This window comes from Ruditapes philippinarum, unplaced genomic scaffold, assembly GCF_026571515.1.
Source record: "Ruditapes philippinarum isolate M1 unplaced genomic scaffold, ASM2657151v2 ctg741_1_1_1_1, whole genome shotgun sequence".
NCBI classification, from domain to species: domain Eukaryota; kingdom Metazoa; phylum Mollusca; class Bivalvia; order Venerida; family Veneridae; genus Ruditapes; species Ruditapes philippinarum.
Genome location: NW_026867313.1, coordinates 586,835 through 605,657, shown reverse-complemented (window position 1 = coordinate 605,657; position 18,823 = coordinate 586,835). Strand labels below are relative to the sequence as shown.

The window sequence follows — 18,823 nt, the reverse complement described above, 5'->3', positions numbered from 1 at the left end:
CGACCTCATGCACGCATCACAATTCCATTGCATTAAAAAGGACATAAATAAGCATTCACATTAGCACTTGACAATTATCATTTCTCAGTGACCTCCTGAACATTACTTATTGAACACTACTAACCTAATGAACATTACTTTATGAACTCAATATAAACATTACTGTCAGAGCGCTATGATCATTGCTGATAGAACACGTCCATCAATATATATTTCTGACTGGCCTCTAATCTCAATATGAACATTACTGCCTGGACATTGAATACTCTTTCAACATGTACATAGACTTGACGATAAATGAGCTTTTTTAAAAAAATTCTTATGGAAATACAAGTTAAATGACTAAGACAGATGCCTCATTTGTGTTTAAATGTGAATTGACCGTTTACAGGGGCGGTCAAGGCAGGGGATAGGGTCTGTACCCAAAAGATCTGTGCACCCACAAAGCACTGCTCACTCACTCGGGAACTGGACCACAGATTGCGGCTCATATTTCCGATCCTGTACCGTCTAATTTGTCGTACATCTAAAAATGACTTAAAGTAAATTGATGATATATCGGCTTTTCAAATCAGTAGACGAGAAAAATTTGAACGCAGACGACACTTTGTGAACATGGCCAGCAGGCGAGGAACACTCCCTGGCTTATCTCCATTGTTTACCTAATATAGCGACACTATTGGGGCGTTAATTATAAACGTTTGGCCACATGTAAGTGTTAATCTAACGAGCCTGTGATATACTCTGATTAATTTTTGAGCAGGTAAATTCTAAAGTGGACTTGTGACGTCAAAACTCACAGTATCAGAGCGAGGTCTGTATGTGACAAATTATACGAGCGCATCACAAATAACTCTTCAGAGAGTCAATCGAAAAGACTGCAGTCTGGTTTTCGTACGGAATATATTCAGAAACCTTTTTTTTTTAATTAAAGTGTACAGTTTTAACTACTAAAGTTAATTTTGATTATTTAAAGATTATGATAACAATGTTTGTAGTTTGTGGACTTTTGTTTATAATTGATGGAGTTTATTCTATGTATATATTAGATAATATGGAAATACCGGAAAAGCCTTGCAATATTATCGTAAGTATGTTTTCTGTCTAGCATCTTTGTATTTTGTCTAAAACCGTGGTTATTTAAAATTATTGGACAGGAAATATTTTTTCGAGGTTAATATTCCATTTGATGTAGGTGTACACCAATAACTTATTTGCAAAATTTCACATTTTCCACTCACTCCGTTTTACCACAATGACTACATTTATTCTAGTTGTGATAAACGGAATATTTAGCGTTGCAACGTTTTTCACTTAAATTCGGCTAAGAATGACTCAAAACTATAATTTTTCTGTTAATTTCTGAGTAGATCTGTATTACTTAAATATCTTTTGCATATCTTTCTGTTCAAGTGCACCAGCTGATTTATGAGAGAAAAAAAATCAAATTTTATGCTTTTAAACCTCAGGCGAGCTCTTTTAATGTTTTCAGGACGGCCGCAAAAGATGGAAGTAAATATGTTAAAAAGCGGCGAGCAAGAACTTATCTTTTTTCATAACTAAACAAAATTAGACTTTTTTCACGATATGTTTATTAATTTTGTTTCTAGGATAACATAACAATATAAGGCAATCAGTAAATAATTAATAGTTCATTGTTGCAATTACCTATTAGCCTGCTGGCGGCAACTGATTGCTCCTCTGCGACCATGCAGTGCAGACGCAAATCAGCCGGAACACCCCTGTGCCATATGATCATGGTCTGCGCTGGTCGTGAATATTTTAAAAATAATGAATGTTTTTGTCCAGATTGAAAAATGAACAAGTGCATTTAAGATAATTAGCAAGATATGTGTTAAATATATGAGCCGCGTCATGACAAAATCAACATAGTTGGTTTGCGACCAGCATGGATCCAGATCAATGCTGTCCGCTATCAGTTTCTCTACTTGTAATAGGGTTTGTAAGCGAACAGCATGGATCCTGATCAGACTGCGCGGATGTGCAGGCTGGTCTGGATCCATGCTGGTCGCAAACCCATTATGTTGGTTTTGTCATAACGCGGCTCATATATGTATTCATTTCATACACTTACATTGCGAACATAGTAGTGCGCTTGTAAAACGCAGGCATATATATGGCAACACTAGCGCACACATAATACATGTATTTTCGAAAAACTTATAAAATAAGTAATATACCTGCCTGGAAATATGAAATTTTTATACATGTATTTAGAAGAAAAAATCTTTAAAATTAAGTAAAATAATCATTCAACTTGAAACTGGGGACTTGGGTTCTTTTGAGAGAAAAAAGGTATGGGAAAAGTATGGTGGCTGATTTGGTACATTGCGCGTTGCGTTGTCGATAGCGACATATAATATGATATTATAAGATGTGTAACAGTGTTTCCTTGTTTTCATTGCAGCCAGCAAACAGCAGTTTACCGTGCAGGGAATTTGTCATTACAGAATCACGCTGTAAGTATATTCAGTTGCAATCAAAATTATCGTACAATTTTTTCATTATTTTTGGAGTCCTTTTGGCTGAAGCATTCAAATGACATAATCCAAAAATCTATGACAAACAAGTGCAAGATCATGACATTCAAGAAGGAAATGTTTGACAGTTAAAAAATCCATAGCAACTTTACAAAATGGAACATCGTCTCCTGCTATTACCTTTTAAAAGGATAAAATATTAAAGCATTCATTTTTAAATAGAAAGTTTATTTGAACAACTTGCCATTAAAATATTATATATTAAAAAACAACAACAAAAAACAACACTTATAAATAGATTATTCTGTCTAAGGGATATGCAACATTAGGGATATATCTTGAATTATAAAGAAACAAAATCGCCTACACATACTGTACATGTATATGTGTGTGCCATGTGTTACGTTCCCATGACATTGGAAGAGTAAATGCATATATGTGGGAATTAGAACAAAAGGTTAACTAATGCCAGGACCGACGGGTTTTATTTAGTTCATCAAAACCATGATATGCATGTCGATTGATTCATTAATATTAAAAAGAACAGATTCTTTTTATTAATCAACAACCTCCCGGATTAGCCTTTGCCACCCACGCAGTCTGGCCAGGCTCTACACTGATGGCTGACTAACTCTAAATTTCCACCTTGATGTCCCCAAAATTGAAAATTGACAGCTCAAAAAAATCAGCAGGTTAAGTTAGAATCGTTGTTTAAGGGTTAAAAATTGTAGTTTAATAGTAATGATGATAGGGATAGGGACGGGTAGGCGGCGGCGGTGTCGGCGGGGGAAGGGGCGGTATGCGACACATCTAGGGACTGACCGACAGACTATTCTAGTGAGCCTAATTACTAAGTACTTAAAATTATTAATGTTTAAAAATATTATTGTGGTACATTGATGGAGAGAAAAAAAATCACTATTGAAGTGGCATTTTGTCTACGGGTAAATAGTGAGTGTCAAAAACAAAATAAGTTAACATTTTGGCATTGTCAAAATAAATTTACATTCTATCATAAATCCTGTCAATTTTATAAATTTATTTCGCATGAACGATACATAATTCACATTGCCTAAGAAAATTTCTGTAAATATCCATTGGAATTTACATGTAACGTATAGATTCTAATTTATAAAAAGAGTGGGACAGTCTTTTTATATTTTAGTCAGATTTATTTTTCATTCTAAACATTTTCCAGTATCAACTGTTGGTCAATCACAATTATACCAGTCAATCATATATCAATCATTGGAAATACATGTATATTTCAATCATTGGAAATACATGTGCATTTCAATCATTGGAAATACATGTATATTTTTTCGATTAAGCTCCATTGTCAATGAAAACAATTGGGTGAACTGTCACTTTCAGAATCGTTTATTATTTTGTTTATTTTTTATGGAGTTAATCTAACATTATTAAATCGGATAGTTAAGTTATATATACATGTATTATTTGTGCTCAACTAAAATATTCTCAAAAAATGCACTGAATATCCGGATGACCGCAGACGGGTACAATGTTTAGCGTTGTTGTGGGATGGTTTTATATACATGTATATTTGTTGTCGTCTGATTATCTATCTCGTATCATGATCATGCCGTCCACCCCTTCCCATCGTTACAAACATCGTGACATCTGATGTCCGTATGCACGAAATGACGTGGGTTTCCGGAATAGCCACGTGCCGATTTTACCTCGGAATTTGATTCATTTGGCGTGGTATTAATTTTTAATCAAGAAACTTAAATGAATTTTATTAAATGAGCGTGCTAAATTCCTATTTTGACAAATGGTGTTCTTCTTAATTTTGTAATTTTCATATACCCACAGGACATGTAACGAGACATTTTTTAAAGCTTTGTTATAAATATGTCGTCTAAATGAAAACAGCTATTTCTAATGATTTTTTTATGGATTGGCAACGGTGAATCGAGTAGTCTCTCGAACGTCCGAGTATCGATTTCGAGTACATGTACTCGAAAGAAAAAAATGTTTGACGATAATTTGACTTTATAATATTTATTCATGTTTCTTTGCATAAATCATACGCTACTATTTTTATTAACACGCGTGAACATTGTACGTTAACAGAAGGAAAAGTTCCAAAACAAAATTTTATGCTGCAATTTTAAGAAGGGTTTCAATCGTTAAGCAATGAGAACATATTTAGCTTAATCAATCATTTTAAAGATATTTATTTAAATACAACACACATAGCATGATTTTTTTCAATACAAGAATATTAACATTGGTAACAAAAAAAGCGTGTGTATATATGCGCGTCATCTATCAAATTCAAAGGGATAATTTACACACAAAAATATCATATAATAAAAGGATGATATCAACAAACCATTTTTCTTGGGACATGTTTGTTTATATTTGGAATCGATATATTAAAATTGAACGAACTTTAAAACTCTTTCAAAATACTTATGCTCGTTCTTCACAATTTATAGAGACTAATCACTTTTTGTTTATACAATGTAGTATTTAATTTTGTAAAAATGAACGCATTCCGTAGTTTAAACCAAAAAAATGGGGTTTTTTTATGGAAATTTGCCGTATGCATGGAAAATGGTGCCCGGCAAATACTTCACACTAAACTCTGGTATTAATAAATTAAATAGTGTCGTTTATAGACATAAAAGTAACATTTAATAAACATATTTCAATTAATCTGTTGTAAGCAAAAAATAACAGATTTCAATAAGGGACATGAGCAGATTGTATGGAAAATTGTACCTTATTATTTACACTTCACTCTGGGGTTAGTTAATTAATAATGATCAGGATCCATGCTGCATGCTGTTCGCTATCAGTTTCTCTACTTGTTATAGGGTTTGTAAACGAACAACATGGATCCTGATCAGACTGCACGGATGCGCAGGTTGGTCTTGATCTATATGCTGGTCGCAAACCCATTATGTTGGTTTTGTCATGACGCGGCTCATTTATAAAAATATTGCCGCATATTAGGTTTCCATGTAGGCTTTTTGATTGAATACATTCTTTGGTGTATATGTTGTGTTTCCTGGGTTTTCGTATATTAAGATATTGACTGTTGTAGGGTCTCGTCCTTGCTGTGTCTTATGTCCTCTCCATGTTTGTTCGATTCCTGGCTGGGTTCCATGTCGTAGGTTCGGTGTTGCCGGGGTTTATGGGGACTGCGTTCATTGAATAAACGCCTTTTCATGTTGACCTTAGTTCTCATTTTATAAATAATTTATGTCATTGGTTATACATATAAAGCGTCATATAAATGTTTGAAACATTTTTTCGTATAGTGTTAGCTTAAAATAGCCGAAAAAGGGAACTGTGTTATATTTACAACGTTAAACGCACTTAAGAACCACTCATATCGCACATTTATTATCTAACAGTAGCATATTGACGTCTTTAAGTTGAAACTACTTGCCGCTTATTGGGGTTTAAATGGTGATTCCGTTGATATCCACTATATTTATTCAAACTTGGTAAATAAACACAGAGATAATCTAAGATTTAACCATATTGATGTAATACGCCGTCTGCTGAATGATTTCTTACAGTAATCAGTAGGTCGTATCAATTTGCTACTACAAGTCACGTCAGAATAATCGACGCGTATCTGAAATACTTTAAAATTTTCAACGTCATCGATATTTGTGCACACGTTGGTCTTAATTTATTCACCTCTTTCTTAAAAGTGCATATGAGAAGTGACAAAAATGGCCAACAGAGCTAGCATTTAACTTTGTATCTAGCATAATATAAATGCGCTATCCCTTCCCTTTACTATTTGATCAAACTCCATAGCTAAGTTGAAGACCACAGAAGATGACCGAGAATAAATATTTTGATAATTTATTTATACATTGTATATGAACTAACACCTATTGTGATAATATTTGCGATCAGTTTGATTTATCGGAAAACAAAAACAAACAAAAAACAACAACAACAACAAAAAAACCCCAAAAAACAATTTCTGATGATTAACCTTGCAAATGAACGATTTAAAATTTATGATAATTGATGACAAAACTTGCGATTCGCTAAATATTAAATCTAAACTTGCGATCCGCTAATTCTGATTCCTAAAGTAGATGATGATTAAACTTGCGATTTGCATGGGACTTAATCGTTAATCCCAGGATTTGCTAATTCTGTAATCTAAATAGCTGATGATTAAACTTGCGATTCGCTAACACACGCTGGTAATAAGACTTGCGATTTGCTAAACTTTAAATACTAAAACTTGCCAATGTATTTTCAAAGTAACCAAAAAAAAAATCAAACCTTGTCATCTTGTTTAGCAAATTTTTGTTCAGCAAACAATTACGAAAAATGTTGCATGAAATATATTTGCAGACTGTGATGAAAACGAGTTACGGAAATTATTTTCGCACCTATATAACCGGACAAACCCTGATAGCATTAACTGGCCGGCGAAAGTACAAAGTCTGGAGACCACAAACTCGAGCACAGAATGGACAGTTAGCCCAAATGGTAAATATATAAACACTATTCGGAAAACAAGGGGAAAAAATCTAAAACTAAGTAATCTTCGAGGCACTGATGAAATATAACGGGTTTTTATAATATAATATATCTCATAACATTAGGAAAATAACGTAATAAAAGTGTCCAAATCTGTCGAAAGATTTTTAAATGACTTAAAGTAATCTACGGGAGAAAGGTGAAATTGCACAATTTACGTGCCTCTTGTGTCGGAAAATTTTACTGTTTTAGCAGAATTTCGGATGGTTTAACTATATTTTTACGTAATCCGAGGCGTTTACTTCTGTGTTCCACCTGATTACAAAAAATGTAATAAATAAATAAATAAATAAAATTTATAAAAACAAATTGAGTATGGATAAGCATTTTTTCCTGGACATAACAAAGTGTATGTTTTTTTCCAGGGAATGTAAACTTTCTAAAAGGATTTCAGGTGAGACAGTTTGGAAATAGCTACGACAACTTTTTGAAGAAAATGTGCAGCGTCATAGACCTATCTGACATGAAAGCATCGGATCTCATTCTCCTAATGAAGGTGATTACATTTTCTATTGTGATAACATTATAATTGAGCCGCGTCACGACAAAACCAACATAGTGCCGTTTGCGATCAGCATGGATCCAGACCAGCCTGCGCATCCGCGCAGTCTGATCAGGATCCATGCTGTTCGCTATCAGTTTCTCTACTTGTAATAGGGTTTGTAAGCGAACAGCATGGATCCTGATCAGACTGCGCGGATGCGCAGGCTGGTCTGGATCCATGCTGGTCGCAAACGCATTACGTTGGTTTTGTCGTGACACGGCTCATTTTACATTGTGTAGCAACATGTATTTGATAAAGTTATATTTTAAACCATAACGTGATAATTTTGTATAATGGATTTGTCCTCCTTTGAATATGGAACAGTCAATTCATATTTTAAGAGATTTCAGTATAAAAAGTACAAAAATATCTATCATCAGTAAAGAGCTTGGTCACACATTGGTTGACTTAAAGGCTTGTCATATTCAGTTCTAATTAAGCTTAAAGAGCTTGTTTTAAATAAGCATTTATTGCTCCCCTGGAAAACGTTTTTATGATACAAAAATCACTCTAAAACAGACAATATCTTCCATGAAATTGTTGCTAAGAAAATTGTTTCTTTCCGGATAAACTGTAACCACTAAATTTTCAACATTAGATAATTAAATGGAAGCAATAAATATTGTATTCCAACAAAATATTTTCCATTTTAATCTTGATGTGCCATTAAATTGTCAATTTGGAAAAAGGAAGATTTTATTATGATATTGTAATTAAGCAAGAAACATAAAGAGCTTGTTATTTGTGTAATCATAACTTGTTTGGTGATGACTTACATTATCATTGACCAATTATACTTACTTGAACGATTTTCGTTTTTTTTTATATTTCAGACGAAATTTTACGTAAATAATTCAGATGCTGGGGGATTTGACGTAGAAATTAAACCCCTCCCATTTCCCCCTGATCAGTACCAATCTACAGGTGTCATAGAAACTATGGACGGAAATGAAAAACTTAATGGTGACTTTCTTAAAAGATCAGGCTTTCATTTTTGTTGATCAATATTTTTGTTTCAATTATTTTGTAATGAGCTTAAAGATCCTGTAACACATTTTTTTCATGGTTTTATTTCATAAATATGATGCTCAAATTAAGATTTGTCAATCTTGTAAGTTCAAATAAGCATTATTTATAAAGATATTACCCAATTTAACATTTTGCGTAAATAAAGGGAGGTAATTAGAAATTTATTTTCTATAAATTCCAAGTCAAATTTTCCAATAAGAAATAAATGCATGTAACTTATTGATTAAATATAATGTGCACAAATATTTGCAGCATACATTTTACATATTCTTGGATGTTTGAAAATTGTTTTATTTGCATAATTATATACATATATAATATTTTGCAAGTGTATGATACATACAGTAACAATATCAATCACAAAACATACAGGATCTATATTATTTCTCATCTATGCTTTTTGATAATAAAGAGTTCTGTATATTTGATGAGAATAAAATGTCATTTCAGCGAATCATAACACATTAAGAATTAAATTTGAATCGATTAATGCTTAGTTAGGTATGTCTTGTTTGATAGGTACACCTCGTCTATATTCATAAAATATCATTACCGAAGTATAACGGAAAGAACCGAAAATTTATGTTCGATAACTTTCATGAATTTATTTATATATTTAGAAATTTTGACTTGCTCTTCAAAATAAAATAAGCTTAACATTGTTTCAATTTCAGAATATCACTCAGACATCAATGTGTATATTGACTGTAATCAATTAAATGCCACATCTGTAAATATATCTGTGCAAGTCAGTGGAAAAACGAAAGCAATTGACTATATGGAAATTATGATATTGAATAATCAAAACAGAGAATATTTACAAAATGCACAAAAACTGTTTTATCTTTCAGAGGTAAGATTTTAAAATTGTCAGTACTTTAACGTCATGTTTAGAAACTCTTTGCATTGATAAAATTAAATAGCATTTAGTTGACTATGAAATTCACGTGCATCACTTTGGTATCTCTCGGCTTTTATCGGTAGATGGTTTGTGTGCCGATTTACATGACAACCGGAGAATGCCGAGCATGCTACTGATAAAGCGTAAAATACCGAATGTGATTATCAACCTCGGACTAACGTCGTTACACGAAGCTGATGGAGAAAGCCGAGTTGTTACGACTATCTGAAATGTTAAAAGATTAGAATCTATAATAATTCAAATTTAAAAGAAAGCAAATAATTATTTTTATATAATACACATTATTCCAGTTCAATAATATTTGCATTTAAAACAGTATAAATTATTTAATTTTTCCTGTGATAAAGATGTATGTATTACAAAAATTTTATTTTACTGATGCTATATATTTAACTATGTAACTATATGGCTCTGAGCATAATAATTATATTCTGTTTGTCGTTTATATTTCAGAATTTCTTCGTAGTAAATGATTTAATATTGGGAAACTACACTCTAAAGGTAACACTTTAACAAAATTTAATAATTGTTCATCTATTAAAATGTGCTTATACTGAAGACGTACGGTCTTTCAAATAGGTACTATGCGGTGCTGTTGTGTTTTTTTACTTCTTTTTTTTTGGCATTTAACATCATGTCATGTTGTCTAATACGTTGTCTAATACGTACAACAACTAATATGGACTTGTTAAAACTTACGTAATTTACCTATTTTGTGGCAGGTTTTACAAGAAAGTGTTTCAGTATTTTTTTTCTAATTGTAGATAAGTTAATCATACTTTAAGAAAACAAACATTTCTTTTTATAATTTTTATATAAATTGTTTACGATGACTAGTTCTGTTTTTGGCTAATATCACGATCAGAACCTTTGTATAAAAGAGGGACTTAAAACTCGTTTGCAATCGTGAGTAATTTCACAAAAAGTTGATACAGAAATGCACATTAGCACATTCCTTCTCAGTGCATGTATTACTATACATGTAGATCTATATTTTACCATTTTATTGAGAGGCCTCTTGAACGGATGTCGACTGTATTTTAACATTTAAGTAATTTCAATACATTACCATTCCAAAAGTCAATGAAATACATGTGCAATATAATCCAGACAATGTAACATTATTTGTCAACTATTTTTTCTTCAGTTAACGCCTATAGAAACAAACGTTGGTATTGGCGACGATAATTCTTGCATATGCTATTTTGGAACAAATGAAAGTAGACAGTGTGAACCATGTGTTGGGTATACAAAAACGATATATGTTACAAAATGGACGGAAACTTTAAGTAAGCCGATCTTCAAATACCACGATGTTGCCCCAATTTCTTCCATGTTGCTTGGCTAACCTTCACATTTATTTTTTATCTTTACAAACTTTTGTATCAAAATCACAGAGCCAGATTATTCACACTTTGTACTATTACCCTTCATTTTGTAAAAAGACAAAAAACAAAAAAACTTGCCCTACTTTAAAATGTAAAATTCTGATGTTACACCGCTACATTTGTAAAATATTCACATTATAAATGCTAAATCAACCCCCACACCCCTTGAATAAATGGGCTTTCAATTAAGTAAAATTCATTAAAGTGAACTTTTAACTGATTATTTTGAATAATGGACTTGGGCTGTTTTAAATCTGGAAATACAGTATATTAAAATGAGTTTTAATATCAATTACCAGGAGAGTCACGGTGTATAACTAGTCTATTTCCGGTTTTGTATCCTATAAGTGACCGGAAGTAACAGGTGCTTGTCTCAGCAAGACATGGTACACAAGAAATTGCAAAGGCTTGCAAGACATAATGCATCCACTGTGGCTCTGAGACTCTAACAAATGGTATTTTTGGCAGTTCTTGACACCATTATTACGGCACGTTATAGTCTGGCTCTGAGAGGATGATTTGCTACGTTCATTTTTAGCTCTACGTATCAAATCTTCTTAGGTTTATTTATACATTTTTATATATACACAAATCGGAATAAAGAAACATTTACAATATCAATATTTCTCTTTTAAACTAAAACGGACACTTTAGTTTATGTAAAACAAAATTCGAAAAAAGGTTTTAAAAATCTTGACATTTCACTATGAATAGTGAAATAATAATTTTAATTGACTTGATAAGTATGGGCTTATGAGCAATACTGTGTGCATGTGTCGTAATACTTTATTTGTCATCATGTAATTTTGTAACTTCTCTGAACAAACCTTATTTTTCAGTTGTCTATGCGTTTTGAATGTTGTATGCTTGTCTTTAAAAGGTTTAAGGCTATATTTATCTATAAATAGTAAATATATCCATATTCATTTTCTTAACTGTACAAAACAAGCCTTTCTTATGGTCCTGTCCAAAAGAAAATTTTAATAAAATGTGTCTCTATTATTTAACTCACACTTATTATATTGTAAGTAAGCAGAATAAATGTTCCCTAACTGCAACTTGACAGTTCTAGTATAGGTACTTTAATAATTATGATTTTATCATATTATACAGATTCGAGACAGTCCAATATAGCTTTATACCTTTTAAGTTGAATTGTTGCCAAAACTCTATTGCTTCTGTCCCATATGCGACACTTTTCCCCCCTCCTTTTATAAGTTGAAGATTGCTTGTGGCCAACCGACAAGCGACCGGAAATAACAGGTGCTTGTTATTCACACATTGCTTAGCAATGTTACACTGTGATCCAAGTTGGATTTGCTGCAAAATTACAGTAAAATATTTTGATAATGGCAAATATAGCATATTTTATCGATTTTTTCCCCTTTGCTTTTTGTGGATACTTTTTTTTGCATCAGAACTTAATATCCCCAGCAAACTGTTGGTTGTGTCAGACGATAGAGTAATTGCAATACCCAAAAGGTTGATTTTTTCATTTGGACATATTTTTATATAATTATCTCAAATGCTACATTACATGCCACCTTGTTGGTACATTCTAATTTTACACAAATCTCTTATATTATTATATTTTTCATATACATGTACATAGTATAATGTCGTTTTGCTTTCAAGTATTGTATTTTAAATTGTGCTTTGTTTCAATTTTTATTTGCTTACTGTTTTCTCTTTATTTTTTCTTTTATATATAAACTCTATTTGTATTTAAACAAAAAATTGGCTGTTCAAAATGTTTTTTGACAAAAACGACCAGTGCAGACCAAGGTCAGTCGGCACTGTCTGATCATGGTCTGCACTGCTCGCTTTTCAGTCAATACATGTACGTATTTTGCATTTTTCTCCAAAAATGAAATGAGCCGCGTCACGACAAAACCAACATAATGGGTTTGCGACCAGTATGGATCCAGACCAGCCTGCGCATCCGCGCAGTCTGATCAGGATCCATGCTGTTCGCTATCAATTTCTTTACTTGTAATAGGGTCGGTAAGCGAACAGCATGGATCCTGATCAGACTGCGATGATGCGCAGGCTGGTCTGGATCCATGCTGGTCGCAAACCCATTATGTTGGTTTTGTCATGACGCGGCTCATATATGGTTTTGTCAAATCCATTTAAGACATTTGTTGTCCTAAGAGTTAATAAGAACACTTTGGGACCTTTTATGGTCTTTTTGAGTTACTTTCCCTGTCAAATTTTTGTAGCTGAGATTACGTGTACTATGAATATAGGTATAGATACTGCTATAAGAATTATTTCATGAAATACTGTGTACATATTCAACCATTACGTAATAAGTATAACGCTAGCAACTTCATTCCAGATCACACTCGAGTCTGATACAAATTTTGTCTGTCAGGTCGTAATTGTTCATGCTTTTATGTAGAAAAAGTTCTGAAAAACATGTACATATAATAAAAGCCAATCAAATTAAAAGACGAAAATGAGAGGTTATGGTGATTGTTTTCGGCTACGTAGCCCTTGCTTAGTGTCCTTTACCTTATGTTGCTATAGCTACTTATTTCAATTGTATATTGCGTTATTTCACCTGAAATATGTCACTGTTGTTTTAATAAAATTTCATTTCCATTTGTTTCGCATGTGTTTATTTCCTTCCTTTCCTAGCTTTCCTTGTCAATTTAGCGTTCTTTCAATGACACCCCTGCCCATCCCCAACAGCTTATCTTAACCCTTTTACAAACCAAGATCTACTTACATATAGTAAGGACTAAGAAACAACATATTATATTATTTTGAAAATTACTCATCCTATAGTGATGGTAACTGAACAGATATACAACTATTGTAAAATATTTCTTTTGTAAAAGCTACAAAATATGTTTACTCACACATGTAAGTTTATAGAAATGGGGGCAGTAATATAACAAGCAGTAGATGTTGGTTTCTTACATTGGGCTTAACATGCCAAATTCGTGTGTTGTTTATTTGTACAAACGCCCCTGTTCTTAAATTTCCCATGCGTATTTCTTGCAAACCTTATATTATTCAAGCTGTCATTGCTTTAGTGTCTACTTTCGCGTATTTCCCACTTTTGTTTTTATTCCAAAGTTTGAACCGTAACCCACCTATCATTCTACCTAAATAGTATCTTTGTTTCATATTTATGTAATGCCTGTATAACGGCATTAAAGGTGGTTTTTTACGTCTTACTTTCTTTTTCTAGTACGAACGTGCAAAACTCCCGGCGAAAACACAAATTTAAGGACCGTATTCTAGCCTTCATCAGACTTATATCATAATTGTAAAGTAAGATGTTTAACGATGGATTAAATTTCGCTCATAAAAAAGATTTTCACAATATAAATTCAACAAAACAGAAAGTAGAAATTCGTGTAACCTCGCCTAACAGTCCAAAATATTGATTTCGCAAAATGTTGGTCTCGCAAAAATATCTGATTTTACAACAGTTGAAAAGAGTATTAATGAAAAATATTTCATAACAAAAATATATTATGAAAACATGTCACATTTCAAAATGCACTGAAAGTGGTGAAATAACAACATAGTGGGGATACTAGTATGGGACTAGTAAAATTCATATGATTTCATTTCCAACACAAACATGTTTATACGAATAAAATGCATCGTTCTTTTAGAACGTGGGACTGTTATGGTATGATTTTAAGTAAAGTATTTCCCGTTTTTTGAATTTGAAACAATCCGTTTAATATCTAAATACAAATATTGAGCTACCAACAGCGTGGTCAGATTGCACGATCGTGGCTGACTCGCGCGCCCGTCATTTAAAACACAAAAGCAACTGTAAACAGTCAAATTAAACGTCATCCTTTCTGTGCTTCAGCACACAAATTAAAGACTTGAAGTGCTGAAGGAAGGACATCACACATTTACTTGCTAAAACCGTTCAACGTGTAAAAAAGGCAAGGACCTCATAAATAATAATGTAGTTAAAAAAAAAAACAGGAATTCCTGGCCGCATGGGTTCAAGTCGTTTTTTCATTGGACAAGGAACTTTACACTAATTGCTTAGTACTGTCTGATTCAAAGAATGGATTCGAGAGTATGTCAATAAGTTTAACACAATCGAACTAAAACAAATTCAAGAGCGAACCAAATCCATGAATAAATTACATGTAGTTTTGACATTTTAAGTAATCATTTTCAGTAATTTGACCATGAATGCCAAATATCAGAATAATTCAATGCACCGGTTTTGTCATGTGTTAATTCTTTTGTCCAAGTATATTCAAATGTGTAAATAAACAACAAAGTAATGACAATTTAAGCACTTTTCAATAAATTAACCTTGACGATCAAGGTCAGTTAAATGTGAAGGTCATATCAAAATAATTCAACCTGTCTGTTTTGCCATAAGTGTTAATCAAATCCATAAATAAATGACAAAGTAATGGGCAATTTGAGAAAACTTAAATAATTTGACATTAAGTGTAAGGGTAAAAATTAAGGTCAAGTTCAATTAAATCTTTTTTAATATTTTGTCCCAAGATTTGTTGTGCATAATCATGGAGACAATAATTTCATTATCTACAGAGTTATAGTCATAAACAACAACAGCAACAACAACAACAACAACAACAAAAACAACAACAATATTTTGACCTTCAAGGTCAAGGTCATTGATGAGTGAAAGTCAGAATCAATTTGGTCTACTCAAAGGTCTTGTCAAAAGAATTTTTGTGTCCTAGTATGAAGACAATCCATTTAAAAATAACAAAGTTATAGTCAATTATAGCAAAATCAAGAAAAATTCAAACATTTGACCTTGAAGGTCAATGTCAAAGCTATTAGAAGGTCTTGCACAAAGGATTGTTGTATGACGACAATCCATTAGAAAATTTGAGAAAAAAAACATGTCAAATGCGGCATGCAATGCGAATAACTAGCAATATCTCGAACTTTTCTTTTGAAAATGAAATCGAATTTTCATCCATTTTTAATTTTTTATACACATTAAGACAATAAAGATTTCCAAGAATTAATATTAATGGATTTTTAAAATGGAAGGAATAATGCCAATTTTCACGAATCTTAATATATACAAAAATAACAAAAAGATGGACTTTTAAAGATAATTATGAAAAGAAGATAATTATATCAAGGTCGATTTCCACAGATTATTAAGAAAATTCCAATTGTTCTTGTTGATTATAACTAAAATTATGTAGAAAGAAATAAAATATTTTTTTATTATAAAGTATTATTACCGGTTATTAATAAAGACTAAACCACAAATATGGTCGCTTTTCGTCGAATATTATATTTGTATACTACGAGTAATTTTGAAAACAACCTATAACAAAAAGATCGACTTTTTAATCGATTTCTGGGTAATTCAACCTTGTTTTGCCTTTAGCTGAAGACGATTCCTTGGTTGGTTTAATTTTGGCGCCAGTTTTGGTAACATTACTCGTTGTGATCATAGCCTTGTCAATATGGTTCGTCTGGTATAAGAACATCATACCGTCGTGTATAAACTTGCCAGAGATATTCAGGAAACGACAACATACGGGTAAGAATTTTATATCAGAACTTGTAACTTCTATCTTATGAGCCTGCACAAACGTAATGTTGAGAGCATTGATCCAGTTGTAGGACACTCACTTTGGAACGTGTAGGTCTCCGGTCTGAGTCCTATCAAGTTCCATGAGATACACATACTATACACAGGTGTTAATGGGTACCCGATAAGGCGGTACATGTATAATACTGTGGCGCCATTAATGTTATGGGCTAAACTCTATAACACAAGGAGATCTATAGATTCTAGTACATGTAGCTGGTAAATGCAATACAGTCGGAAATCGTGGCATGTCCATGAAACTCAAGACTAAAATGTGATTACATGTACTTTGTACTGTAATTTATGTAATGAGGGGTTTATATTAAAATGCATTTTCTTTGCAATAAATTGCATCTCATTGTTTTGGTAATCACTAAAATAACACTTTATATGTACTTCACTGGTAATAATTATTATTCTTAACATAATTTAAGGATCCATCATGTAGAATACTCATTTAAAATGTAAAAAAGCTTTATTTTGATGTCTGAATTTCGTAGATTATTGTGTTGTGTCATGCTTTAAACTACCAATTTATCTAAATTAAATGAAGTTGTACACCAAGCAGATTGCGTATGCGAAAAAGTCGTAGCTTAAAACTTACTAAAATAGCTGTTACAACTCCTTTTCAGATTTCACTTCAATAGCAGATGATCAACAAACGAAAAAGCCTACCATACATATAATTCAAACATCTGATCATTCTTCACACAAAACAGCTGTTGAAAGTTTAGAAAACCTTATTAAGACCACTACGAACTATATTGTTGTAGCAGACGATAATATTCCCACCGGAACTTCATTGACGTCTGCAAATTTCGAAGAAAGTGCGGTTGAGAAAATACCAGATAATGTTGACGTCGTCTGCATCATTCATTCTGAATGGGCCCAGAAACTGTTGACCATCATTGGCTCTGGTGAGGTCATTGCAACTGATTTAGCAAACGCCATGGACAGAAAATTTCTAATGTTTGTAAATGAAGTATGTCAAAATCCCGCCATTACCTCCAAGTTTGTTTCGGTGAGATTCGAGTACACACTTGATTCTGCGGTAATTAGGGAGCCATTTCTCGGACCTCAGTTTAATCTACCAACTAACACAGAAGCTTTTATAAAACATCTACATTCCAGAATGAATTCTACAAATTCAAATGCAGTGAATATAAATACAGACGACAAAATGGCGCTATTTTCTGCAATAAACGCTGCGTTTGTTTATCAAAATAAACACAAGTCATGGCTGTTCACTAAACTATTCCATCTTCGTAACTCGCCCTCTAGCGACGATTCGGGCATTTATTTACGACGTACAAGAACAACACACTCTAGAAGTATCCGATCGAGGAGTGCTGAAACAATTTCGTACCACTCATGCACGTGTGACATAAACAGCACACAAACAATGTGTAACACGTGCTATCAAAGACAATCGTCAAGGTTAAGGACGCATTCGTGTGACCTCAGTTTCTTCCCGCCAGAATCAATTGTAGACGGAACAAGTGAGCGACTAAGCTTACTTGAGAATAAATTTGAAGATATTAACAGGCTTTACATTCAAACATTAGACTTAAAAGGTAGCGAAGGTGACTGTGTAACACTGGATGGACAGAGTGTCTGAACGAACAAATAGAGAAAAAATACCATTTAAAAAAATCATTTGAATTTATCCCAAGAGTGATCGAAATTTTGCATATTTTTATTCTGCTTAAATTATGTTTGTAATACATTTTAAAAGAACAAATAAAGATTAAAACGATTTAATAAACAGTATGACTAGTCATATAAAATCGTATAAACCTATAGCCTATATCTGTATGAAAAAATATACAAAGAGACCATGCACAAAATAATTTAAAATGGTTACAACCCTATGCTAAATTGACATCTCACATTCACTATCGCCACATTTTTTATCCATAACAGTTGATATATTTTATATACTTACAGGCCATCTAAGGGTGACGGCACGCACTTGGTATTACAAATTAGTAATTTTCATCATAAAATGAACATTTCTCAGTATATATTAATCACTTGATGATTAGTGTTCACTATTATATTAACAGTACTCGCAAAATATTTTTAGTGTGCATTTTACTTTAAATGACCACTAGTTACACTACTCACTAGATTTTTACCCAGTGAGTTATATTAACCTTTAAGTGCATACTACACACTAAATATGAGCCGCGTCACGACAAAACCAACATAGTGCGTTCGCGACCAGCTGATCAGGACCCATGTTGTTCGCTATCAGTTTCTCTACTTGTTATAGGGTTTGTAAGCAAACAGCATGGATCCTGATCAGAC

General features: G+C 32.6%; 1 protein-coding gene across 1 annotated transcript; it reads left to right on the top strand.

Annotated features, from left to right (window-relative positions):
* The first annotated feature begins 596 nt into the window (after positions 1–596).
* On the top strand, positions 597–18,361 carry LOC132735684 (uncharacterized). Its single transcript, XM_060722666.1, has 10 exons — positions 597–1,087; positions 2,429–2,480; positions 6,861–6,998; positions 7,415–7,545; positions 8,427–8,556; positions 9,297–9,475; positions 9,998–10,045; positions 10,692–10,833; positions 16,307–16,462; positions 17,146–18,361. Exons 1-10 carry the CDS (start codon positions 980–982, stop codon positions 18,129–18,131), a joined length of 2,070 nt encoding a protein of 689 aa, XP_060578649.1. The 5' UTR covers positions 597–979; the 3' UTR covers positions 18,132–18,361.
* The last annotated feature ends 462 nt before the right edge of the window (positions 18,362–18,823 follow it).